This window comes from Vigna unguiculata, chromosome 11 (genome assembly GCF_004118075.2).
Source record: "Vigna unguiculata cultivar IT97K-499-35 chromosome 11, ASM411807v1, whole genome shotgun sequence".
In the NCBI taxonomy this organism is placed as follows: Eukaryota; Viridiplantae; Streptophyta; class Magnoliopsida; order Fabales; family Fabaceae; genus Vigna; species Vigna unguiculata.
The window spans coordinates 4,858,354-4,886,279 of record NC_040289.1 but is presented as its reverse complement, the minus strand read 5'-3'; the positions used below and the strand labels follow the sequence as shown (position 1 = coordinate 4,886,279).

At 31.8% G+C, this 27,926-nt stretch overlaps 3 protein-coding genes and 1 pseudogene across 3 annotated transcripts; 2 read left to right on the top strand and 2 right to left on the bottom strand.

The window, feature by feature from the left end:
* The first annotated feature begins 1,405 nt into the window (after positions 1-1,405).
* LOC114168685 lies at positions 1,406-2,015 on the top strand. Its single transcript, XM_028053589.1, has 2 exons — positions 1,406-1,835; positions 1,917-2,015. Exons 1-2 carry the CDS (start codon positions 1,410-1,412, stop codon positions 2,013-2,015), a joined length of 525 nt encoding a protein of 174 aa, XP_027909390.1. The 5' UTR covers positions 1,406-1,409.
* Positions 2,016-2,903: 888 nt separating this feature from the next.
* LOC114170114 lies at positions 2,904-7,820 on the bottom strand (annotated as a pseudogene).
* A 2,759-nt stretch (positions 7,821-10,579) lies between these two features.
* On the bottom strand, positions 10,580-14,807 carry LOC114170113. The gene is made up of 13 exons (XM_028055600.1): positions 14,645-14,807; positions 13,078-13,226; positions 12,731-12,998; positions 12,553-12,643; positions 12,347-12,474; positions 12,173-12,272; positions 11,908-12,040; positions 11,660-11,775; positions 11,461-11,584; positions 11,147-11,317; positions 10,996-11,055; positions 10,835-10,894; positions 10,580-10,750 (listed from the first exon to the last, which is right to left on the bottom strand). The coding sequence occupies exons 1-13, from the start codon at positions 14,805-14,807 to the stop codon at positions 10,580-10,582; spliced, it is 1,734 nt and encodes a 577-aa protein (XP_027911401.1).
* A 2,018-nt stretch (positions 14,808-16,825) lies between these two features.
* On the top strand, positions 16,826-26,435 carry LOC114168719 (putative cyclin-B3-1). Its single transcript, XM_028053630.1, has 23 exons — positions 16,826-16,937; positions 17,101-17,167; positions 17,265-17,328; positions 17,427-17,459; positions 17,920-17,977; positions 18,099-18,147; positions 18,231-18,321; positions 20,262-20,319; positions 20,804-20,861; positions 20,943-20,997; positions 21,125-21,151; positions 21,237-21,300; positions 21,447-21,495; positions 21,575-21,668; positions 22,516-22,561; positions 22,867-23,208; positions 23,289-23,408; positions 24,717-24,806; positions 24,915-25,076; positions 25,170-25,226; positions 25,513-25,611; positions 25,768-25,946; positions 26,023-26,435. The coding sequence occupies exons 1-23, from the start codon at positions 16,923-16,925 to the stop codon at positions 26,156-26,158; spliced, it is 2,013 nt and encodes a 670-aa protein (XP_027909431.1). The 5' UTR covers positions 16,826-16,922; the 3' UTR covers positions 26,159-26,435.
* The last annotated feature ends 1,491 nt before the right edge of the window (positions 26,436-27,926 follow it).

Here is a 27,926-nt window from a genome sequence, read left to right as displayed (position 1 = left end):
TATGTAATCTGGAAACCAAAAATGACTTTCAAATTTTATAGTCTGCTTTCATTCATATCGTCTAATTTGGAAGTAATTCTTTTGAGAAAAAAAAAAACTTTTGAATTGCAAAATTCAGAAATCGGTTTTAGTTTTTTGATCATCTGATTCAAAAATTATTTTTAACTTAAAAAATTGTATTCCGAAAGTTAATTTTTTAAGAAAATAATTTTTGGACCGTATAAAATGGAAAATAATTATAGTGTTACAAGGAAAAAGTTATAGAGGTGCACGAAGAAACCCTCTTGATGATCTTATTATACGTAAATCCCTACCCGTAAAACAATTCAAAATATATTTAATTTATTATAAACTAGTGCTACTCGTGCGTACGCACGAGTGGTGTTTTCTCCTTTTTTTTTATTTTTTTTAATGTTGTATTTGTAATAGAAAAAAATGTTAATTTTTTATGTAATGAGTATTTTTTTATGATAAATATCGTTAGACAATATTATAGTTCATAAAAGTAATAATATATGAACAATATACATCGATGTTAATTTAACTTTCGTAGTTATGTTTTAAAATATGTAATTCAAATTTGGTTATATACGAATTTAGATATTTTATTTCGTATATTTATTTGCATTTTAAGACAACAGACAAGATTATATGCTAAATAGTATGAAAAATTGTTACCTTTCTTTAATTTGCAACAAATAAGTTAGTTTTTTTATAATATAAAAATGTGTTATTTTAGATGAGTAATATTTACTGAAAAAAATTAATAATTCTCTCATAAAACAAATAAGTAGTAATCTTTAATTCATCAAATAATAATAATAATAATAATAATAATAATAATAATAATAATAATAAGTAAAGAATAATAAAAGTAATAATTAGTACTGTCTGTATTTCAACTTATCATATATTCAAGATTTTCCTTATTTTTTAAAATTATATTAAGGAAGCTAATATAATTATGGATAATAAATTTTAACTTCATATTATAATTTTGCATTAATTAGTATTAAAAATAAATAAAACTTTTTTGTTTTGGTTGTAAATATTTTAATTATGATTTAAGGAGGTAATTATTATATTGTGAGATGTTTCTGGAAGAAAATATTATATTCAGTTTTATGTAGAAACTGCATTAGACTTTTCGTTTCATTCTCAGTTCATTGTCACAGTCCTTGCCTTCTTTGGTCCATTCTGTGGGTGTGGGAGAAGATGTCATTTTCGGGTAAATACAACTTCAAAAATCTGTCCCAAAACTCTATCTGCTTGCTATATCCAGGTGATGTAAGTAGCATTTTACTTTTGCAGTTGATTTGCGTTATTAATAGTTATATAGCTTTTTTGTGAGCTTTGATTTTGTGATCGGTACTTGTGTTTTGTTTCTATTGATCTTTGAAATATTATTGATGCATTATTTGTTCATTTGTCTTACATGCATGTCTTATATTGTCGTTTCCTCGCATATATGGACATTGCAGGGGTTTGGGGATTTTGAAGATGGTTTTATGCTTGAATGGGGAAAGAAACTGACTCTTGGGACAAATTATTTCACTGATCCAATGGGGAATGTTATGAACTTAGAGTTTGAGGAAGATTTGATAAGAAAGGGAATTTTTCGAATACCACCTTATTTCGAGGAATTTTATGAACTCAGACACTTGCATTATGTCTGTACTGTATTTTGTGGTGATATATATTTTCGACTGAGGATTTTCGACCTACAATGGACTGAGATAGAATATCGAGGTCTAGGTGATAGTTACATTGTAGAGGAAGATTTGGTGTGGTCTAGGTTCTTGTCTTCTTTCAGGGTTCTCTTAACTCCTAAAGAGGTGAATGTCTAGCATTTATCATTCTTGTTTTGTGTAAAAATAACTATTTCATATTCTAATCTAATATTGTATGATTTTCAGGGTACAGTCTACAATTTGCTTGGATGCTTATTTTCACATATTCTGGGAGAAGAAAATCATTTATGGCCAGGAGATGGAGTTCGTAGATCCTTGTTCTAAAACTTTCAAGTTTAAGTTTGATGTGAAACCTAATGCGACAACGATTTTTCGTGGTCCGATTGGGAAAATGTTTAAGTACTATAATCTAAAGGATGGAGTCTACTTGCATATGAATTATGTATCACTGAATGTTTTCTTGTATAGGTTATTTTCAGTGGAAGGAATCGAGATTGCCTATACTACAAATGGTGCATCTTGTTCTGGTACTGCAAATAATGCTGCAGATGTTGTAGACGAAGAAACTGATAATGGAATACCTATTATCAAATGGTAATGGAATGTACTGGCAGTGTTCAATTAGATGGGCTCAAAGATCGCGCACTGAATGCTATCTAGGGTGTGGATGAAGGAGATTTGTCACGGAAAATAAGTTATGCGCTGGTGATAGGATAAAGTTGGAAGTTATGAAAAACGAAGACAATTTAATCGTAGTTCAGAAAATTTAGGGTGTTGCTGGAATATTTAACTGGAATGTTTAACTTATGTATGATGTGGTAATATTTTGGTGCACTTTACGCACAAGGACATATTTTTTTGGTTGACACTTGTATTTTGGTATGTATGCCAACATTTTATTTAAATGGATGAACTATGGGTTTCTATATTAAACCATTTTTTTAATCACGGTAATGACTAATGGATTTAGTTTAAATAATCGTAAATCTTGGATTTTTTGATCAAGTGTTGTTATAAAAATAAATTTTAAAGATAGAAAAGTAAATTAATTTTCAATAATAAGGATCAACTAGCGTGATTAATTACATTTAGAAATGAAAATGGAACATTAGTTAATAACCTATATTTTAACAGTTCATAATATCTTCAAAAACGAATACGGGGTTTCTATAATAGTATAATGTAACAAACTTCATAAGGATTTGTTTTTGACTAACCCGATTTGCTCTGAACCCTAGAAATTGCAACATATAATTGACCATTGCTAAAGACTGGTTTTGGCAAATATAATCCAACCGAACACAAAGATTGCCCCTGTGATTTGTTAATTGTCATTGCATAAGATAACATTATAGGAAATTGCCTTCTGATTAATTTGAATGGCCAAGGAGATTGAGATGGAGACATAGAAATACGTAGAATATAAACTTCGTTACCCTTTTTGTTTCCACTTATAATCCTTGCTGCTATTACATGTTTTTGCAACCTTGTAATAATTAATCTGCTTTCATTGCACAGTTCCTCTGATTGATCCAAGTTTCTTAGCAACATTATAGGAGCTCCAATTTTGAGGGTTATTTGATGACTTGGTAAGCCTAATGTAGTTAATGAATTGAGGAATTCTGGAGTAATAACATCATATTCATCATTTATTGAATTATCTGTCTTATCAATTGTATCTGCACTTAGGTATTCTTGTTCTTGTCCTGCAAAATAGTCATTGTATTAGTTACTAGAAATATAATTCATATTCAATATCTAACATATGTGACTAAGAGTATCCTAATATTTACCTGGAATTAAAGATAATATGTATTTGTTGATTTCTTCTACTGTCTCTATTCTACTGGCCAGTATAGCTCTGCTCTGCAGGAAATTATCATTTGTATAGTTCTCTAATAGATTAAGATATAGGCTTAATACAATAGCTTCAATTGGATCGTTAAAATCAAAGATCAAAAATTCTGGTGGTATTTCAATATCCACAACACCATCATTGGGTTCACACAACATACCATCACCAAGTTTCACAATCCAATCAGAGAATTCCTGAATTTCCGATGTTGAACTGGTTTGTAAACCTAGTTGTAGAAGTCTCATGTTCTTAGTCAATGTCAATACTTGACAATGCTGCCATAGGTATGAAGCATTGATTGTTGCATGTACAATGTCTGATCTACTACCTCTAGGAATGACATGTAATATCTGTCTGAAATCACCTCCAAAAACTATTACCTTTCCTCCAAATACTAAATTTGGTTTCATTTTGTCTTTCATTATGTCATTTAACGTTCTGTCTAGAGTTTCGAAACAGAATTTGTGTGCCATTGGTGATTCATCCCAAATGATAAGGTCAGCTAATTTTAGTAGCTCTGCAGCTTCAGAACCCTGTTCTATGTTACAAATTGAGTTTTCCATGGTTGGAATTGGAATTCTGAACTTTGAATGTGTTGTTCTTCCTCCTGGTAACAATGAAGATGCTATACCACTTGATGCAACAGTTAATACAATTTTTCTCTTAGATCTCAATGCTGAAGAAAGAGTTCTCCACATGAAAGTTTTTCCTGTACCCCCATAGACATATAGAAAGAAGATTCCTCCCACATTTTTAATAACAGCTTGAGTACCTTTTTCAAATATGTCCTTTTGTTCCCCTACAATTGTAATTCAGATATTAAGTACTTAAATAAAAAATCTACACATGAATTTTTAATTATGTTATACCTGTCATGCGATCGTAATTTTCCTGAAATACATTTGCTTCAGTGACAACATTGTAGTCAAGTTCTGAGTACACCGATCTGTTCCCACATTGAGCTATAAAATAACCATCTGGATATGGCATTGTTGGGAATTGTTTTAGGCTTCTTCTATTGGTTTGTAGGAGCTCTTCAATATGGAATAACGTTAAGTTTCGCAATATATCAGGTGATAATTGCAGTTCTGCATTTAAATACATTGATTTAAGTCTACATTTTGCTTAATGTAGTAACTTATTTCTTAAAGTTTAGAAATTTAAGTGAAACGTACCTGGATTGTCAACTTTTATTCTTCCCCTATATAATATGTCATCAGATAACCAATTCCAAGTTTTTTTCCATAGATCATGTGGTTTGTTAACACTATTGGACAATAGCATTGTCACGAAAAGTTTCCTTAGATAATTTCCACTGCCCCAATCTTTTGCTTCTTTGATTGCTTCTACATATTCCTTATCATCTGCTAAAAATTTCAAAGATTCACATGCTTCTCTAAAGGTTGAATACAATATATTGTCCACCATCCTGATATGTTCATAAGATAAAGGACCTTTGACAACAGTTAGCATCCTCTTTAGATAGTATAATTCCCCTGTTGATGGTGGAACCCAAATAAGTCTTCCAATTGTGTTTCCTATTTTCCTGGGTTTTCAACATCTGTCTTTCTTGACATAGACAAATTTTGACACAATCTCTGGGTATGTCAAAGTTCTTGCCAGTTCATACTTTTTGTTACATTCCATCCAACTCGTGAACATTAATTCTGCAACAGTTGCTTTTCCTATGACTTCGTCAATAAACTCATCATCTTTAAAGTACACTGATTGTTCTCTGGGAAGATGGAAAAATAATCGTTCAACAGCTGGATTCCTACCATGAATAGGAAATGAAAATATTCTCCAACAGGCCTCGGATAGTGATATATATCTACAATCAAGATATTGTTTAATTTCATCTCCTGACTGCTCATGAAGAGAAGATCCATTGGTATTATTAACCATAGCAGCTGTAATTTTGTCATAACCCTTGTTGATGTATTTGAATAAGTACGTAATTGAAGTACTTCTGTTGCACCATTCAACATTTATATGACTTTCATATTTAAGTAACAATTTAGGATTATATGGAACCACAAATCGATTGTCTAAAGAAACATGATTCTTGACCACGCAGACTCCATTATCTCTTCTTCGATATTGTGGAAATCCATCTTCTGAAATAGTTGTACTACTCTGAAATTTTTTAGGAAAAAACCGTGAGAATTTACCATTCTTCATGCAAGGAAGGGATTTATTTACTACTCCACAAGGACCATGAATCATATGTTCCTTCACACATTGATGTAGTTTTGCATTTTCTATTGGGCATGGAATTTCAGCTGATATTACTTTATCAATATCATCAGCGGTTGGATATTTGTCATTCTGGTGCAAAAAAAGAAGCAGATGAGCATGAGGTAGACCACGCTTTTGGAATTCAATAGTATACATGTTTGCATTGTAAATTGATTCAATTAGTATATCAATGAAAAAAAAATATTTTTAGGTAATCAAATAATAGGAATAAAAAGATATACATCCAATGACCCTGCCCAACAAATGATTCTTCGTAAGATCTGTTAGAAGATGATCAAATTTGATTCGGAAAACCCTTGCAATTAAGTCTGGTCTATCAGATGCAGCTAAATTTTGTTGTGATAGAATTCTGTGTATTTCAGGCCACTTGGGATTGCATGTAAAAGTAACAAACAAATCTGGAAAACCAGCATGACTGCAAATTGCCATTCCATCAAAATAAAGTTGTTCCATAAATCGTGTCTCACCAACAAAAGTAGAAGGTAGTACAACTCTTTTGCCTTTCGTAGATCCTTCTTCTTGGGTAGTTGATTTTGATTGGAAGAGGTTATTGTACTTGTCCACTCTAAGCTTCGATTGGTTGTTTCTTATGAATGATAACCTTTCAGACTCTAGCATAGTATATCCATCAACAACAAATTGTTGGAACAATCGCCTAGATCTTAGTAGTGTCTGTGTTTCTAATTCTCTACTCTGAATCCGAAAGCAAAACCATTCCCTTATTGTCAAGCGATTTCTCTTCATGTTTTTTGAAGTACTTGTGACTCGATGATTAACATCATGCCTATAACCATCTTCCCCGTATGGGAATAGTAAAGGATACTGGAATCCTAGGTAGCTCGTGTGAAGTTCATTAATTCTTTGCAATTTTTCACTTCTATTTTCCATTATGATATCTCCTGGGGAAGCACTATCAATGTCACCAACTATTAGTGCTGCTACTTCAGAAACGTTAGGTATATTGTATAACCTTCCATCCTTATTCCTATCAGCAATTAGCCTGAATTTTGAGGTCATGGAAAGGTTGTTCTCTGTAATGGTATCTAGCAACTCGAAATGATTTTGCATGAACATTGTATTCATCTAACATTTTTGTCAATTTGTTTACAATATCTACATCAATTTTGTTGTCATTGTTGAAAATGAATAAAATCTTAATTAATACAGCATCCAAATATCAAAATGCTAATATAAAAAAACTTTAGCTTCACGTACCTTAACGATTGAATTCTGTTGTGTGTTTCATTTTCAGTATCATAAATATATAGCTGGGCAAACTTAGGCATTTGTCCTGCAGGTGGGAGCAAACTACCTATTCTATGACAAGCTTGCCCTTGGATCTTTAGGTTGGGTGGACCATAACCATTGTTATAGCTGTGATCAACTTTGGCACCTGGTGATGTAAAAGCAAACATCATATTATATGTACGAATATGTTGTTGGAAATTTTTTCCTTCTCTGCTGTTGGAGTCAAACAATAATTGCTTCAAAACAGTAGGAACATCCTTCAATAGAGGTAACTGCACTTTTCCATTTCCACAACACAAATGAAACTTTGGAATTGCAGAATGTTTATGCTTGTCTATCCTTTCTTCATACCACATGTATGCTTTACAATAGGGGCACATGTATACTGGGTCACCTATATCTGCATAAGAAGTGAATGTGTATTGTTTATTAAGTAAACATATATAAAAAACCAATAATATAGTGAAGTAAAGGATGTAATTAGTAGATATCTTATCTTTCATCTAATTGTATGGAATAATCAGTGTCCGAAGTTGTATATGTTTTTTGCTTTCGATGTTGTTAACTTTTTCGCATTTTAACGCTTTGTTCAACTGTCATAATATAAAACAGTAAGAATTAATGAATATTAAAATTTGCTAGTATATAAATTAATTAATACCTTGGCCATTGTCTGCAGTATCTGTATAATTATTGACTTGACTTATTTCTTCAGCCATATGAAAATGAGATGCAGTGAAGGAAGATTGTTCACAAGTACTACTCATATTCAATGAGCATTGATTATTTTTTTCCTGCTTTGAAAAAACCATCTGAAACCTGGCAATAGATTTTGTCGATGAGAAGCATTACTATCTGGAACTGCATATGTGTCTTTATGACATTGCACTCTTCCAGAATTGTTAAGTCTTTCTCCAGCGAAAAATTTATATGTAACATCAGAGAGTGGAGTACACAATGTTCTAGCATGTTGGCTTTTAGAAAATACACCAAATTGTTTACCACATTTCTTATTCATCCTGTTTTCTTTCAATATCATTTTTCGCTTCAATCTTGCTTGGGCGCAAGAAATGTTGGATATTTTTTTATCAGCATCCATTCCTGTGTTTTTTAATATCCAACACAATCACCTCAGAATAAATTTTAAAAAATTTTATTCAAAGAAACTGAACAATAAATGCATATTGTAAAATGTACAATTATATTTTCAAAGAAAAAAAACAAACCTCTTGGCTGTCTAGTATTACTTTTTTATTTTCATAGACATTGCAGTAGTTTCATTCTTTTTGTTGCTTATGCAAAATATCATCCCTTCATTGCAGACCACATAACTTACATGTTTTATGTTGTAGTTATTGGAATTAGTAAATTAAAATGACGCCAAATAAAAAAAAACAATGGATATTTTTTAAATAAATCTATTTCATATATTGTCGTGTCAATTTAATGAAATTAGTATATGCAATGAGTGCTCAGTTTTTTTTTTTGTTTTTAAAAGTTAAACTAAATAATTAAAAGGTCAAAGTATTAATTACACTGACATTTCATTACCAACCGTCATTTGAAACGGTAATTTTATTTAAAGTTTAATATTTATGTCATGTCCTTCGAGTTCTTTGCATTCCATTGTCCAATCATTCTGCACTGCATTTCAAAAATTTATTCCAATGGCTTCATCTTCCCGGAAGGCCATGGTGTACTGCCTCCATTCTAGGTTTCAGTCCTTAATCCAACAAAGGTAAATTTTTGATTTATTTGCTTTAAACTATGTATCATCTGTTTTCAACCATTGATATCAAAAAACAAATGCAAAAGGTGTATATATATATGGGATTTTTTGCGAAGCGGCCATTCTAATATGCATTTTCTATAGAAAAAGGAATATACTCAAACCCATTTTGGAAAGATTGTTTTTTTTTCTTGGTTTATTATCTGAAAAAATTAGATCAGACAGTTGTACTACGTTCATAATGTTTCATTCCTTTACTTCATACATATTGCAGGAATACATTCAATTTGACCAAGATTTCTTTGTTTACTAGTCAAAAGAAGTTAGACACAATCTAAACTACTTAGTGGACCCAAGAGGAAATAAGTTAGTTGTCCGCATAGGTGAAAGTTTAGTGCCTGAAAACTTCTTTTGTGGAGGTTATGAAATAGCAAGTTTTTACAAGTTCAAAGACAACTATTATGTTGTAGTCAAATATTTAGGAAACAGAGTGTTTGACTTAAGGATTTTCGACATAGACATGACTGAAATACAATACCCTGCTCTAAAAAATCCGACTGATGTCCCACCACAGATCCCATTGCCCAGATTCTTCAACTATTTCAATATCAAATTATCGATACAATAGGTAACATTATCGCATCAATATTATTCGTATGTAACTGGTTGAGAATGATTTCATATTAAAGATAAAGAGGTGTTATTTATGCTACAGGAATTTATAATGCTTGTTGATGCATTTTCACGGTTTTGGGGTCCAACGTTTGCGTCTGATAACTTTGAGATGATTGACCCAGTAGGAAACATCCACGAAATTACCATTCCAAGAGGATTCTTGCATATGCGTTATATTAGAAAGGGAATTCTATAGTTTATTAAGTACTATGAAATCAAGAATGATTATGTAATGAGACTAACTTACATGGGAGATTACAAATTCCTAGTAAGGATTTTTTATTTGGCTGGTGATGAAATAACTTACATCAACAAATCAACTGATAGTTGTAGTACTACAATGGAAAGCAATGATGAAAATCCATTTTACTTTTCAACAGAGAAAACATTAACTGAAAACGATATTCGCTCATCATCACTGGTAAGTCTCATTGCTTCTGAAGTTATTTTGTTATATGAATTTATAAAATTACTTGACATATTCACAATTTCATTTATAGTATGCACAATTTGCTGATGTAGCCTTGGTAAGGAATCGGAAAGTGTATAACCTCAGCAATGAAAATGGCGGTTTATGAGAATGTAATATCAGATGGAGTAACAGATCGCGTATGGAATGCTACTTAACTTGAGGGTGGAAGCAGTTTTACGTTGATAATGGACTGGAAGCTGGAAACAAACTGATGTTTGGAGTTGACAAAAACCGTTCAGGAACAATTCATGTTTTAATCACTTAATGTACACTATGAATGTTTATATGTTAAGTTTGATAATAGTTTAAGTAGATTTTGTTAAATTTCTTTTGAAAGACTATATATGATTTTGTATGTTTACAGACCTACTTAATATAATTTCCTTTATTATCAACCATGTATAGCCCTTTAATGAATGTTAGTACCTATAATTTTATTAATCGTCTACTATATACTATTGGAAGATGTTTCGATACATATATTCAGGAATGAGTCCAACATCAAACAAAACATAACAGAATCAAGCACAATGTACTTTAACCTAATTTACAGAACATATATAGCTAAAAAAGTGCTTAACCATAATTGTTCTAAAGCACACAAAATTATATACATCAAAACATATACAAATCAGAACATATAAATCAAATTAAGTTTTCTCCTTCTTGATAAGCTTCTTCATCTTAGTGCTGGATAGTTGAGCAGAATCCATGTCCTGAGAAGATTCGTTGCAATTTTCACTACATGGCAATAACCTCTTTCCTGGAGTTCCAATTACAACATAATCCGAATCATTATCACCAGTAGCACTCAAACTCATCTACAAAATTAAGAATAGAAAAATCATCATGTCAAATACTCTATAATTTACATTATGCATAAAGGAAATTGAATACGAATATACTATATCAGTATCAGTGTCTGCAGCCAAATTACAAATAGCTTTTCCACGTAATTCTGAAATCTACAAAACGAACAAAATCACAGATCAATTTATGTAATATCTACTTAAAAACTAAGATTCAGATTAAGAAAAAATCGTAAACTGCACCTTAATATACTTACCATAACACTGGAACTCTCAGATACCAAATTCATACTGCATTTATCACTACTATCACCAATCTACATATACAAATACACATCAAAATATTTTACATTTACATGTAATTCATATAGGAAGAAATATATAAATCATTTCAAAATTAATATTTACTTGAAGTGGAGGGATAAGACTTTTAACATGTGCCACTATTTCTGAAACATTTGAAACTTTAATGACAGATGCACACTTATTTCTTGGTTGGGTTCGAACTTTAAATGCAAAGGTACAACCTAGCATTACATCCAATGCATCAGGAAAGCAAAGGGGTTCATCTTCACCAACCTATTGTAATTAACAACAATATAATATAAAACCAATTTCATTTCATAGCAGTAATTGACAACAATATAATATAAAAACCATTTTTTTTTCACACCACTAATAGCAGATACAAAATAAACAATGCAAAATATAAAAAAGTTGACCTCAATCATTATTTTCTGGAAATCAACAGCAGACAACCCAATGATGTTGCTACATTCTTGGTCCCATACAACAAAGTTAGCATAATTGTTTGAATCATCACAGACCTGGACTTGGAGCCTATACCTAGAAAGTAAAAAAAAAATTACAATTAACAACTAAGATAGATTACATAATGTAAAATACAATATAACAATATACCAACTTGAAAACAGGCAGTGCATTATCCTTATCACAATAAGTGCACTTGAAAGAAACTGCTTCATAAGTCCTTTTGTTGCAATTGTTGCAAACCATATAATATCAGCCCTCATTATCTAAGTTAAACTTAACAGTCGTTGCAACAGTCACGCATACAACTTTCTATATCAAAAGAAAAAAATTTAAAGTTAAAATCCTTTAAACAACAGAAATGAAATAAAGTTATTCCTCAAAACTTGCTTTCATACCTTCTTCATTGATGGGATTTCAGACAAACTTTTCACTAAACATTTATATACAAAACGTTCAGCATCAGTATATTGGGAAGACTGAGTCAATTGACTTGCACACTGACTCAATATCACTTCATCAGGATCAATTCTACAAATCAAATAAAAAATACAAAATCAACTATACTATTGTTACTATATGAAAAATCATTCCAGTACAAGTTCAAATAATTAACATGGTTTAATATTTCCCAGTTATTGTTTGAGTATTCGAATATCTTACTCTTTCATTCGTTTCTTAAAATGAACTATTTGAGGAAAATCATTTTCCATGATCAACTTTGTATCATTCCACGTATTAGAAACAAAAACTGGCCATTCACCTACATATGAAAACCAATGTTACAAAAAAGAAAAATCACAGTCAAGGAAGAAGATGTTTCATAAAGAAATGTACCTGCAGCTGGTTTGATTTTAGCTTGAGTAATGATAACCACAAGCTTCTCCGAATTAGGTAGCTCATTAAACATCTGTACAAACTTCTTGCAATAATCATCCCACAATGTACAACAAATTGCAGCACCACTGCAACAAATAAAAATTTTTCAGTTCAAATAAATCAAAATATTAACAGAATATTACAGTACAATTATATTAGTTTACCTCAGATCCACCAAAGTAAACACCACATTCTTTGAGTCTACATTTTTGAACTGAGGCTTGATTCTCACATTCTCAACCACACCAATCAAATCTCAATGACATAATATATAAAATAGGGTTAGTATGACTATCATACGCAAATTTGTTTAAAATAAAACAGTTATCATAATTCTCATACCTATAAGCAAGTCAGGAATAAAATTGCCACTAACAATCTCTTTAATACTTTTAAAGGTGTAAGCCTTCGTTGGAAGTTTAGCAATAGCTTGCGACTTCACGGATGTAGCACCAATAAACAATAACTTGTAAGGATGCTCACATACTCTGTATTGTCCTTCATTTTTCAGTATCTTGAAATTGTGCATGATATATGTTTCTCCCTCAATCAACTTGCTATCCCATAAGTCAAACTCCTCCCTGCGAACAATGCAATGTATTTTGTCCGCCTACAATAAATAATCAACATAACAAATTAAAATATATAAGACATCAAAAAATTAAAAGGTTTACTCATGAAATACTTACATTTTCATCCATCAGAATCATCTCCAACTGAAGAGTAGAATCACGAGACTGAACATACCAATGATCAACAACTTTAACTGCCAGCTTTAGAGTTTTCCTCTTACCATCAATATCTTTAATCATATCCAGCTTCTTCGCCACTGCACTTTCTAAAATACACCAAAAAATTGGAAAAAAATAAAACATCAAAATATTTGTTGTAAGAAAAACGAGCAAGAGAAAATATTCAAATAAACACAACAAAATAAAACAAAATAAAAAACAACAAAGAACTATAACAAGCATTAACTATAGAATAAAAATATCAAACTACTTAAAAGCAAAACGGAAACAATGAACAGTAAAAAAATGGATATGCAAGAACATAAATATAAACTGGAGTACATATCATGAACAAAAACAAAAATTTCAACAAAAAACAACCTCTGAAACCTTTATGAACAATGCTAAAAAAACTTTTCACATCATTCTACCATTACCCATAAACATTGCAACAAAGAACATATACAGAAATACCTGGAGTAAGGTTAAAAAATGAAAGGAAGAAAGAACTGCAAAACAAACAACAAAAGCTAATAACAAAACTTCTTCCATATTTATCACGTAAACTTCCTTCCAAATATCATTCTATCATTACCCATAAACATTGCAACACATAAAATATACAGAAATACTTGGAGTAAGGATAAAAAATGGAAGGAAGAAAGAACTGGAAAACAACAAACAAAAACTAATAACACAACTTCTTCCATATTTATCACGTAAACTTCCTTCCAAAGCAAGCTTCTGCCTTCAAACCAAGCCTCTGCGTTCGAAATGAAAGGTGGTCAAATCAGATGCAATGTTTCAGATGCATTTAAAAGTTGGTGAAATTACCAAATACCTAAACACAAATTCACTACGGAGGAGAAAAGAGGGACAAAACAATAATAATGTTTTCAGCTGGTTAAACCATTCCAACAGGGTACCAAAATGACGAAAAAACCTATTTATTGGACATGTGTCAGATAATTAGATAGGAGTGTTATGGTAATATCCCTAGTAGTTTGTTTTCTTAGTTTTTAAGTAGATTAAATTAGTTTTTATATTACTTTTGGATCACATAAAAATAAAAAGGAAGTATTGTTTTTATATTATATATATATATATATATATATATATGCAATTTTATTACAGTAAGTAATTTTAAAGATATAGACGATATTTAATAATTTTATTATTTTTTTAAAGATAAAATCATTGTTTGTACTATAGTAAAAAATAATTGCATTACAATAAATAAAAAATTTAATTATAAATTACTAGTAATATGTTAAAATCAAATTACACATGTCTAATTAAATTTTAAATATTAAAGAGTGAATTATCGAAGCAGAATAAATTTAACACTAAACTAATTATAATCAAAGGATAAGGACTAAATATAGCACTGTTGTTTGGTAAAATAATTTTTTTTCATGACCAAAACTTGTGATTGATAGAAGGAATAGTGTGAGAACCCCCTCTGCCACCACTTCACTAGAAACAAAACCCACACTCTCTCTCTAATACCCTCTCCTTCCCCTACTTTTTCTCTGCCTTCTCTCTACCAAATTCACCCAAAGAATTACTGCAGTAGGTCTAATCCTCTTCCCTGTTGCAGAATTTAGGGCTGAAGCAAGATCAGAACCACTTCCCCAAGTTGAGTCTTCCTTTCCTATGCGTAAGTCAACTTGTATTTCCCCCCTCATATTCTGATTTTCGAATTCTAAGTAACTCCAGCATTCTGGGTTGTGGTAGAATCTGTTCTCACCATTTGCAATTGTAATTCAGTGCCTTAGGTTGGGAGTTTGAGGTATTCTCTTTGGTTGAAGAGTCAATTCTAGTGGAAATTTCCAAAGGTAAGGGGAGTTAGCTAACTTTTACTCAAACCATTTAGAATTTGTCTTGATAAGTCTGAATTGCATGCTTAAGTATTGAATTGATGATTGAATTGCGTGATTACTGTGTGTTGTTGAGTTTGTGATGAATCTGGACTCTTGCATGTAAGAACAGGCTTGAAAACTGGTATTTTCGCCTGGGCGAGTGGCTCTCACCTAACCGAAACTATCAGAGAAATCACCCCTGTTCCTGCGTGAAGTCTCGCCTAGGCGAGCTGGAGTCGCTTAAGTGAGAGTTGTTCTCGTCTAAGCGAACCAGCCTAGCCTGAGCGAGAGTTCGCCCAGGTTTTTAATTTTGCCACTGTTAGAGTCTCGCCTAGGCGAGATTGACTCGCCTGAGCAAGATGGCCTCTCGCCTAGGCTGGATTTTCTAGCTTGGGCGAGGGCCACTGTAGTGGATGGCTTGAAGTCCTGTTTTAATGAGTGAAGTGATAAGAAGTATTGTAATTATGTGCAGTTACTCTCCTGTATGCTTGAAATATTGTTATGAATATAGTGAGAATCGAATATTTGATGATTGTGAAGGATGAGAAGTTGTGTTTGTAATGGAGTTTCAAGGGAAATTCATAAGAGCTTGTTAGTGTGTGTAAGGACATGAGGAATCCGTATTGGATGGCATCCTAAAATTCCAATAATCATTCATGCTCATGTAGAGTAGAATGGATTATGTCGTGAGGAGTAGCAGGAGGTCCTAGTCTTTGGACTCGATAGAGCCTTAGACGCGAAGGGGACTTACCCTATGAGAGGTTGGGTGATAACCCCTTGTGTCCAAACTCTGCAGAGTTTGGGAACCTTCACAGGTGCAAGCCACCAAAAGCTCCAATGTCGCTTACACAATCCGGATATCGAGTCTAGAATTTTATGTATAATTGCAATATGTTTGTATTGATGTTTTCAATATGAATTGTATGTTTTTCTCTCAAATCTCAGTTTGCTCACCCTTATCGTTCATGTCTGTTTTTCCTTATGTTTTCTCCTTGCTATGATCACCTGCTGTTGGTGTGAGCAGGACCGAGTCCAGATGATGATGCCCCTCTCTCTAGCAGGAGCTGAGTGATCGTTGAGTAGTTCCGTGGTAGTTCTCATGGATTAGATACCATGTAGTTTTGAGATGTTTTAGTTTATGTTTGAGTACCTATGTTCTTCACCAGAAATTCATAGGATGTTTTTGGATGACTGTATCAGCTGTATAATCTATATTGCTGCTCTCTTTACTATCTGTTGTGCTTAATCATAATATAATGTTTTATTTGATAACGTGAAAAACTATTAAATGAGATGTTACAAATAGAGCAATTAGGATTATTAGAAATGAATAAAGTCTTTTGGTTGATGAGTAAATATTGTAGAAAAGTATTTATACAAAATTTTTAGAAATTAATAACATAATATGTTGTTTTTACCAAATAAATGATTTAATAAAAATAACATGATAGTTTATTAATTTCACCCAAGTACTTATTTAACTCGAGAAAGTTAGTTAGTTTCTACTTCTCTCCACGGGAACATTTTGGTGAAAAAAATTAGTCAAAAATCATTTCCCATAAATATTATTTGCTACAAATGTTATTTTTTTTATAATAACAAACTTTTCAATTTCAGAAATTAAAAAGAATTCTTCTATCAAATACCAAAATTATTTTTTATATAAATCGTAATGAATTAATATCGTATTTGCATAGACTTAAAACTTATTTACTATATAATTAAAAATAAAAAGAAATTCCTATTTATTTTATTTCATGTCTTTTGTTTTTTAAAAGCAGAAGGGTATTAACGTAAAAGCACGTAAATTCAAAATCTAAAGACAAAGGCGCGTGATTTTCTCATTCAATTTTCACTCGCTCTCAACGGTACATTTTTTCTCTCCTTTTTTCCTCTGCTTTTTCTGCATCAAGCTCTTCAACACTTCAAACCAATACCTCAATGGTTTCTCTCACGGTAGGGGTTTCACTCTCCAATTCTCACTATTTCAATTTGCACCTTTCAATCATTACACTACGATTTTCAAATTTCGCACAATCATGCTATTATTTTTCACGAGGTTTTCACCTTCGATTCTGCCTTTAAACCCTAATTCTTGTTTGGTTCTTTCATGCTTCAGGGAAAATCGAGAGTGGGCTCAACTCGAGCCTCTGTGGTCGGTGGTGCTGCCCAATCTCGCCCAAGCGGTATATATGTATTTGTTTGATTTTTTTTTCCTGTGTTGTTTTTTGTTGTTCCCGAAATGTTATATGCTTTTGCTGATTTTGTATGTATATTGAGCAGTGGGTGGTAGGAATTTCAAGGTTTTTTCGGAAATTGACCGGACTAAAGCTGGTGATGGGAATACGTAAGTATTTTTTTTTTTTTTTTTTTTTGTGATTGGGAATTTATAGCAAATACATATGTGTAAATATTTTTCAGAACTGATTTTGATTGTTTCTTTAGGACTTCTGCCAGAGGAACAGTTGCAAGTTCAAGGTATGGTGCCTTAGTGGACTTAAAATGATGTGCTTTCTGCTCCATGGGTGGTTTCTAGATGCTAAAATCGTGAACAACTGTAGAAATTTAATGTTGTCAAAATGATTTTGATTAATTGTTTGCTTTTAATGAGATATCAGATAGATAAGGAAGCCCTTTAGTCGTGTCATATCAGTGAAAGGGGTTTTAGATAACCGAGCTTTTAACGGCCTCTTGAGGTCAAATTGGATGGGCGTGTCTTAAGATTGTATCTTTGATGCTATTCATATGAAGTATGAATCTGCTGGCTTGTTTTGTGATTTTTATGTCACTGTCTGAAACGGTTGTTTTTTGTGAAACCGTGACAACATATGGCAGAATAATATTCATTTCTTGTAGATGTTCCTATATGCCTGAAGTATGTAAAAGCACTGTAGTGATCTATCTATATGTTCTCTCTGCTCCTTTGCAATTTATGCAGAAGGAGTACCGTGGTAGCAAGCAAAGGGAATATTCTTGGTAGTACCAGTAATCCAAAGGTAATATAAACATTCTGAACTTCTAATAGTTTTTGAGGTCTAAATATTTTGTATTCTTGAGTCTGTCCTTGGTTACATTACACTCCATATGTCTAACTATTATGCAACTTTAATGGTGAAGGGTGGTATCAAACAGAGTATGGATAAAAGTAGTGGCAAATATGGTACTTGTAAGTGTTAACTGAACTCATTTTGTGTTAAAATTACGTGGAATAACACACTTCTCATTTTCTCTTATTCTGGCTTCTTATAGCAAATACAGCTGTGAGAAAGGCATTGTCTGATGTTAGCAATGTTGAAGAAAAGTTCACAGCAGCTCTTGGGCATGCTAACTCAAAAATGAAGTAAGAATCATATTTATTGTGGATAGAAAGAAAGTTAAAGGGAGGTGCTAGTATTACACTGTTTAAATAGAACATTTGCAAGATATTTTTGGATACTTATTTTGTACAATTATATAAAAATTTCATATATATTTCATCTCACATATCAGCTGATATACAGTCCACTATTAACGTCATTCTTTTGTGACATATTTTGTTTTGGATTTTCTGATAGATTGCTCGATAATATCCAGTGGCAACCTAAACATTTTCACCTTTGATTTTGTTTGAATATCTAGAAATTTCCTCATAATATTTACTGTATCTTAGAGTGTGTTAAATATCTCTTACGAGTGGTTATGGATTTCAATTTCATGTTTCATGGGTTTTTCACTTCATTAATTAGGTTACGAGTGGTCTAGTATTAGTAAAAAATAGTGGTTTATGAAAGTATTTTCTCTCACGTCATATCACGTCAACTGTCAACCTTTCTCGTCCATGCTGGAACACGTTTGCCCTAGATATCTCCGGTTATATCCAACCCCTTGTCCCAATTGGCCACCTTCCCGTTGCTATGTGTCTCCGTTGGACCACCGACTTTTCTTGTTTGGTGGTAAGATCCATTTCTTCTTTCCGTCAGTGTTGTCCGTAGTTCTAGACAATGTCTGTTCCTAGACAATATCTGGTCTAATCGTGATTTTGTCCCGCTTCTGTCTCAAATGTAGTCCAAACCCAATTCAGCTTCATTTTGGCGCATCATTTTTAATTTTCTTTTCTTGTTAAATGTAACAACAAACTTATTAGCTTTGGCTTTTGACTTCTAGTATATTAAATGATCCCTTGGGAGTGGTTTCATATTTCATAGTATATTAAATGCTCCCATAGGATTAGGAGTCTACATTAGAATAAGTAAGGGGTTAGTGTTTATATTATTTTTTTGTATCATGAATTCATGTCTGTTTTAGATTTTAAGTAGTTTAACTCTCTTTGTCCTTCCTATCTCAATCCTTCAATTTCAACAAAATGTCAAAACTAACTACACAAGTTGGTAGGTTAACGCAGACGAATAAGTTTCTGCACAGAAGAAGAAAGAAGAGAGCAAGAAAAACACTCTGTGAACAATCCCCTTCCTTTTCTTATTCTTTTTAAAAACATAAAATAATAATATAAACAAAATAAATGAAAATAAAAATAATATTATTAACAATGGAATTAAACTAAATAATATTAATGCTAAAATAATTACTATTATTGATATTGTAAATATAAATATAAATAAAACCAAACTTTCTTTAAAGTTTATTTTTTCATTTTCTCCTTTTCAACTAAACAACTTCTATTACCATCTCATTTTCACCTATTTGTCTTCTCTTTTGTCACCTACCTCTTCTATTTCTTTTCTCTCTATCAAACACACCTAGTCTTGAAATCACATTCAATCATCTTAAGTTTAGATTATTAATTAGTTTATTCTCTGTCCTTCTGTATATATCCTATCATATAAAATACTTAAGCTGATGGGTAGAATCACATGAATATGTTATAATTAAGTAGCTTAACGTACCTTCTCACACAAGAGATCTTTGTTCTTGAGAACTGTTCAATGTTCAGAGACCTGTCTTATCAGATTGAAGCTTAATATTCCTCTAGAAGAATGGGGCCAAAAGCAATTTTTTGCATTTCTTTACTATATGGTCATAGTGATGTTTATACTAGGCATAACCAAGTCTTCTAGGTGCTTAAGCTCCTAGATGGAAAAACTCTTGAATTATTTCATATTTTAAAAGCTTTCATATCTTTTAGTCACATGGACCTTTGACATTGAAAGAATTTGATCTTGTGATGTTTATTTTTGTCAAGCAGAGATTGATGCAGTATTCTCTCCAATTGCTTGATAGTATATTATTTCCTCTAGTGTTTGCTTTATTATTTGATTTTGTATATCTTATGTGCCTTTCCAGGGTTTCAACAGGTTCAAGTACAAAAATAGTGGGTGTATCTTTGAGGAAGTCCATCACGGTATGTTAACCACTTAACCAATCTTCTGTTAAGCCCAAGTTTATTAAACATGATACGTGCTTTTTGTAGAGGGGTACTCCTTTTACTGGTGTTAGTTATAGACTCAATACGCCAAAATGACCCAATCGATGAAGTTTTGGCTATGTAATCTACGAAGTGAAGTATAAAAGAATAATAAAGTGAAAAGAAGTCCTACTAAACCATCAACCCTAATTTCACACTTCTATTTTCTCTCTGTTTAAAAAGATATGATTATGCATAATATTTTTTTAAAAGTTGTTTTTCTGTTTTTCCAAAGAGCTCTATCAAAGAATATTTTTTCCATTCGGCAGCATTAACGGTGGTACATCTTAACTTTTTTTATCATGCCGAGATGGTCATGGTAAAAGGGAAGCATTTATAAAATATAAACATTAATTTAAACTTCCTTGGGTCTATACTATGATGAAGCACTGATAATTTTTCTTGTTTAAATTTAAATTAGGGAAGAGTGCAAAGAAATAATAGTAAAGCTGATGTTCGGTTAGATGCTCTCAATAAAGGTGACTGATTCATTACCTCATAAATATTTTTATTGTATTTTGTATGTTTAGAATATCATTTAGAGGTTTTTCTCCCATTAGATGATCAGAAGAATAATACAAAAGGAGGTCAATCAGTTTTTTCCACAAAGGACAGGTACTTAGGATACTTTCTTTTATTCATCTTACATTTAATAGGATATTAAAGTTATTAATGGTTGACTTTTATGCTTCCAAGAACTTCATTACATAAATTATATTGCCTTTTATTTTATATTTTGCAGGTTTACATGGAAGACTACAGCTACGAGGTTTCTTAATATTTCATTTTATTGGTTCAAATTAGTTTTATGAATGACGTGAACTGAAACCAGTATATTCTTTGTCTTTTCCAAGCACTTCAAGGAAGTCTTTACCGGTACCAAGCAGGGTAATCAGAGAAGATACGAGTAAAACGAAGGTAATATTTCTTGTTATTGTTTGTCTTTCCTAGTGCTAGAAAGTTCCAAAAAAATATAGCTGTGCTTATTCAGATTGCCATATCATTCTTTTTCTTTTTTCAAAATCCTTTTCCTTTTCTTATACTTGCACTTTGCTTCCTTGCAGGAAAATGTTAGAAGTTCTCTAACAGCAAAAGGCCAAAGTTGTCTTCCCTGTAAGAAGTTTTGGCATAGATAAGCACTTTGAGAAAATGTCTGCTATGTTAATTAAACTTAGTATGTTATTGATTTCAGCTAAGGCAACAACAAATAGAAGAGAGAGTTCCCAACTGGTTAATGCAAGAAACCATCTATGGAAGAATCGAGTGAGTGATGGTTTTGTTCTGACGTAAGTGATAATTGATCAAGCTTCGTTCCTGCTTCCTCTGTTGTAAATTATGCACTTCTGGTACATTTTATCTGTTTGATTAGCTTTAAGCTGCAAAACTGAGGAATCTAGCTAGTTAGCCTATATAATTACGAAGTGATGTCTAGAAAACCTATACTAACTAGCTGCTTCTTCGACACTCTGCATTTTTGATTGGCCAAATAAGGAGGCACTTGAAGGCGGTGATATTTAGATTACTCCTTTTTAGCGTAATCCACGTTCTACGATGTTGTTGATCTTTTGGACTATCTAATGTATTCACAGTATATAATTATGAAGTGATGTCTAGAAAACCAATACTAATAGCTGCATTCACACTCTTTATTCTGATGTAATTGCTCCTAAATGTCTGTTGTGAACTGTCATCATGGCTGCTAATATTGAACATTTTCCAATAGTACCTGCTAATGACATGTTTAAACATTCTGATATTGAATTATTACTACTTTCTAACAATATTAGTCATAAGTGCCCGTAGTACTCCGTTTAAAAGTTTTTGACATGTCCCCTCGAATAAACAGTGGCCTTGCAGCATATACAATGCACGGGCTAACCCTGCTCAGATTTTTTTTTTCCGAAGAATATAGGACAATAGGAACTGGACTTTAGGGTTTAGGAACAGGAAGACAGATGAATGATTTTATATCTACAGAATCTATGAAAGAGGAAATCATTATCATATTTAATTATAGCTGAATGACTGTATATGCTCATCATTAACAATTAACATTCTTTATAAAAGATTAATTATCAATTTGATATATTTGTATATTAATTTTTCCTTTCATGCAATTCACCTGTTATACAGGGTTCAGCCTAATGTTTCACATGCATCCTCAAGGAAGTTTGCCAAGGTATGTTGGCTGCACTCTGTTGTCTGTAGTCTGCTGTATAATTATTGATAAGGCCGAACAGTATAATGTGGTTTGGTGAAATAAAATATACCAGAAAACCTTTTAACGCATACATGTATATGATATGATTGATACATGCACTGTTGTTCAAGCTTTAAATATTTTACTTGGTTCATTTAATGACAAGGAAGTGTCTTCTCAGTAAATAATTTCCTCTACATTTTGATTTTTTTTTCCCAACTTTGTGAGAAGTAATTGAAAATTTGTTGTAGAGTGTGAAACTGAGTTTACCTTGTTCGTTTCAGCCAATTGTTAAGAACACACTCAAGGCTTCCATTGCGCAAAGGACTTTAAAATCTAAATCCATATCAGCTCAGAGTAAATTAGAATCAATTTTTGCAACGTCATCTCAGAACAAATCCATATCAGCTCAGAACAAATTAGAATCAACTAGTGCAACCTTATCTCAGGAAAAAGAATCAGTTTCTTTGTCTCTTCCTGGGAATGGCTCGACAGTTTCTGATGATGCAAATCAAAGACATCTTCCATCTGAGAGCACTCTAAGAACTGATTTGTCAGAAATTATTCCAAGAAAAAAATCCAGCCGCCGAAAATCATATACAAGTTCATTAATCGAAGGATCTAAGGTTTTTGATGCTCAAATGAAACTACTAGTTCTTTTTTAGTTTCTGTAAATTTAAATGACATGTAACCTCTTATTTTGCAGTTTCTCAAGGAAAGTGAAGTTAGAGAGCAAGATAACCTACCCAGTATAGATAATGAAAGCAATCAATTTGAAGTTTCTGAATACGTTGATGACATATATCAGTACTATTGGGTTACTGAGGTAATACTCATCGTGCCTGTGATGTCAGCTCCTTTTTATGTTATGTTATCCTCTTTGTTACCCATTACTCTAAATATGTACCTTTTTTTAGTAGTTGAGTGAATATCTTCTGTGATGGTATTAGATGTACTTGAGAGGTGATAATATAACATGGATGGTTGAGAGGTTGATACTTGTAGCAACTATGAGACGTTGATGCTTCCTCCATTCTTTTACTAACAATCTTTCTCCAAGTGCACTCCTGCCCCAGTTGTAGTATTTGAAATTCTTGAAATTTTGATCTACTGCGATTTTTGACTTCCCCTACAACGATCTCATCTCATAATTATTAGTCTCTGCATGCATTGAATTTTCCAACCTATCTTCCTTACTTTTTACCTTGATTCTTCTTCAAGAATAGCTCCAGCTGCATGATGTCTATGATTCAGCTATTTTGTTTGCACTTTGTTATGTTACTCGTTACTCTAGAGAAATAATTTTCTTTTTATAATTGAGTGAAGTTCTTCTCTAATGAACATGCTTGTCTCTTTCTTTCTATTTCCCTCCCATTCCACTGCAGGCTTTAATAGCTCCACCAAGTATGGAATTAGTAAATAATTTTCTACAACAAACATTTTTAGATTTGTAAGCTTCCGAGGACTATGCATTTAAGAATAAAATCCCACGACGGATGTAAGTAGTAAACGTTTTACTTTGTGATATGCCCCCACCAAGCCTACATATAGAAGCTTTGGTGGAGCCTTTAAATCATCCCAAAGTCTTTCTATAATTTTAGTTTACTTAGAGAAAAATTAGGAGGGAAAAATTATTCATCTTTTTGAGGTTCTTATCCTTTTTTTTTTCTCATTTCTTACTTTGGCCACTGAGTTATTGTTTTTTACTGTAATTGGTACCCCAACATTTCCAAAAGTTGACTGTATTAAATATAATTTAAAAAAACTTGACAATCGACCAGCAATTATCGTAATCAGCACTTCCAATATATACTGTTTTTTTTTTTTTGTTTTATATTTTAAAAATCCTTTTATATGGAGGTCTTGATCAATTGTAATTTTTTATTTTGATGTTTTACTCTTCTCCCATATGCTTGAATAAATACTTTATTATACCAACAGAAGGAGATGATGCAACCTTGTTCAGCATCTGTCATCGTTTGAATGACATTGTTTAATTGATTTTGTGGCTTACTTTTTGGTGTAATCATGATACCACTAGCTTTCATCTATACAAATTTATATTTACATTTTATCAGTATCCTCTAGTATCAAGTAAAGTTTCTATTTATTAAAAAATTGCTTTCAACTGCAGGCACGTAATCCAGCTCTAGCAAATTACATGTCAATTCAGACTGACATCACAGCACATTTGCGGGGCATTTTGATCAACTGGCTCATCGAAGTAAAGGATCTCCATGGCTTTTCTTTCATCATGTTGTTTCTTCCTTTTTCTTGTTCTACCGATTACTTATCAGTCACTTTCTTTGTCTATCATCATTGGCTATTGTAGGTACACTTCAAATTTGATTTGATGCCAGAAACACTGTATCTCACTATTACGTTACTGGATCAATATCTCTCCCTGGTGACTATCAAAAAGACTGATATGCAGTTAGTTGGTCTTACAGCACTTTTGCTGGCTTCAAAGTATGAGGATTTTTGGCATCCTAGGGTAAGAAGCCATATTTGAGCATTTACACTTTTGAAGAAAAGAGGACATGCTTTATCGGGCTCATTTTTTTTTTTTTTGTTGCATTTGTTCCAGGTCAAAGATTTAATTAGCATCTCTGCTGGGTATACTAGAGATGAAATGCTTGGAATGGTAAGAATTCCATATTATTAAGCATACGTAATTGAACTTCTCCCTTTCATCGTCATGTTTAAGAGTGAACTTGAATCTTGATATATTTCATAGCATGTGATGAATGGCTTAGCAAATTGGTGAAATTTTCATTCAGATAATACAGATTGATCGAACTATTCTTTTTTGCTCAAAAAATATGAATGAGGAAGTTTACACGGGGCAATGCATAAATTCTAAAATTTTCCCTTTGCTCAATTACTTGAAGTTTTATTCTAATTTGTCGTTTGGTTCTCTTTACATACAGGAAAAACTTATTCTTAGAAAATTAAAGTTCCGTCTCAATGCTCCTACTCATTATGTTTTTTTGGTGCGGTTTCTGAAGGCTGGTCAATCAAATAAAAAGGTATGTAATTCAGCATGCATGGTCGTCCAAATTTAGTTTATCATTGCAGCTAGACGTTATTAGTAAAAAATCAATTTGAATATGAAAAATCAATCAGTCTTTGCAGGAACACATGAAGTTTGATTTCTAACAATTTGTCTTGATTTATTCTTCCAGATTGAACACATGGCATTCTTTCTGGTTGACCTATGCTTAGTTGAATATGAGGCTTTAGCATTCAAGCCTTCATTACTGTGTGCATCAGCTCTGTATGTAGCACGGTCTACTTTGCAAATATCTCCACCATGGACCCCATTACTTCACAAACATGCGCGTTATGAAGTTTCACAGCTCAGGCATTTACTCTTAACTTTTTCTGTCACTTTTAAAATTTGGGATGAATTCCATTTATGCTGACTGTAACATTTGTAGGGATTGTGCGGAAATGATACTCAAGTTCCACAAAGCTGCAGGGGTTGGAAAGTTGACAGTTGCATATGAAAAGTACTCTCGACCACAACTCTGTAGTGTTGCAGCAGTGAAACCTTTGGACGTACTTCCCCTGTGATTTGAACTCTGCTTGGTAGTTCCTATAAACTCTTGGCACATAAGCATGCACACTAAGATAGGGTTTGCATACGGAGAACCGTTGGATGTACTGTGATTTGAACTGTGCTCTAGTTATGCATCTGTTACATAATATGATATTCCTATGAACACTCTAGTTATAGTATTCCTATGAAATCTCGAGGTTTTATTTTGGTCGAGGTTTTCTTGTGTACAAACTTGATTCTAGATGTAATGGGGTACTTTTTTTTTGTTAGAAACAAACTGATATTGCTGTTGATGTTCTTTTAAGGTCAACCTATGGAAAATATTTATTATTTATCTTCAGTTTAAAGAGACATTTCACTCGATTATCATGAAATGAAAGATGAATTTATTTGATTGATTCATTTACAGTATATAAATTATTCATTGAATTATTAGTAGGTACATCAAATATAACAATCACTTAATTTAATTTTATGAAATAAATTACAGATTGATTTTTTTTTTATCAAATAGATCATCACTGAATAAGATTTCCAAGTATTCTTTAAACATCAAAATATTAATGAAAATCAAAGGAAAATGGAATGGAAATGTTTTTATATTTTGTTTAAATTAAAATTAAAAATCATTAGTATTTATTTATTTTTATTACTGTAAAACTAAAAACTGTAAAAGGAGAAAAAAAAAAATCCAAGAGCCGCCAAAATTGATTATGTATAAATTTGTTTGTAGTTATATGCTTTTTAGAAAGTACTTTCAAATAAAACAAATAGATTTGTTTTACTAGTCATGATGTACTTTTACATCTAAGTTAGACTAAATCTCTAAACATGTATCATTATTTGAAAAATTATTAAAATACAATAAAAGATGCAAAGAAATATACAACCTTCTATGATAAAACCAAATCTATAATAAAACTTTTAAAAAAAATTATACAATTTTGGACATGGAAAGATGAAGCTTATTATAGACTAAAAATCCAAACTTGTATGATAAAATAGGATACTGAATATAACCTTCTAAACAATATAAAAAATTTGAAATTGTGTATTTTTTAAACAGGTATAAATATTTGGTTTATTTTTCTCTTAACACCCAAGGCATAGTCGAAATAGAAGAAAAGACCAAATCAACAAAAGAAGAATCACATTCTATCTAAAACTTTCTAGAATTAATAATTCATGCATACTTTAACCACAAAACCCAAATCCCCGGCATAAATAAAATTATGTGCATCTAAAAGAAAAAGAAAAACTAGCAATTTATTTTCTACTATTTTTGTACTACTTCCAAAACTGTCTGCAGAGTGCATATTCAAGATTTTGGTTCAATTAACCATAGAAACCTCCAACACAAAAAACAAGGTTAGGCAAAACATACACACTCAATTTTCTCTCAAAGCGAATGCTAATTCTCAATTTTAAAGAAGTAACAAAAACATCAAAATGAACAAAGATAAACCATACCCCAAAACTAATATTCTGCGTGAATAAAATTATGTACATCTAAAAATGAAGAAAAACTACCAATATATTTTCTACTACTTTTGAAAATATCTAAACTTTGCGTATTCAAGACAATCCCTTTAAGTGTCATCCTACTTATTTTGATCCAATTAATCATAGAAGGCTCTTAAAGAAGAACTTGAATATTGGAAGAAGATTTATCGTTAATAATAATAATATTTAATGAGGAATTTCTTTTTTTGTATTTTACTTCTATTAATATTTTAAAAATCCGTAGAAACACTCATTTAAAAAATGAGAAGTATTAAAATA

Bases quoted from the DNA above. Each gene is read 5' to 3' on its own strand.
- LOC114168685 (XM_028053589.1), top strand. From the start codon at position 1,410: ATGCATTATTTGTTCATTTGTCTTACATGCATGTCTTATATTGTCGTT. The intron at 1,836-1,916 runs GTGAATGTCTAG...TATGATTTTCAG, and splicing joins TTCTCTTAACTCCTAAAGAG to GGTACAGTCTACAATTTGCT.
- LOC114170113 (XM_028055600.1), bottom strand. From the start codon at position 14,807: ATGAGGGGGGAAATACAAGTTGACTTACGCATAGGAAAGGAAGACTCA. The intron at 11,585-11,659 runs GTATATTGTTAT...TTTACTTTCTAG, and splicing joins CACTGCCTGTTTTCAAGTTG to GTATAGGCTCCAAGTCCAGG. The intron at 11,318-11,460 runs GTCAACTTTTTT...TAATTACAATAG, and splicing joins TCCAGAAAATAATGATTGAG to GTTGGTGAAGATGAACCCCT.
- LOC114168719 (XM_028053630.1), top strand. The intron at 17,460-17,919 runs GTATGGTGCCTT...CAATTTATGCAG, and splicing joins GGAACAGTTGCAAGTTCAAG to AAGGAGTACCGTGGTAGCAA. The intron at 21,669-22,515 runs GTAAGTGATAAT...CCTGTTATACAG, and splicing joins AGTGATGGTTTTGTTCTGAC to GGTTCAGCCTAATGTTTCAC.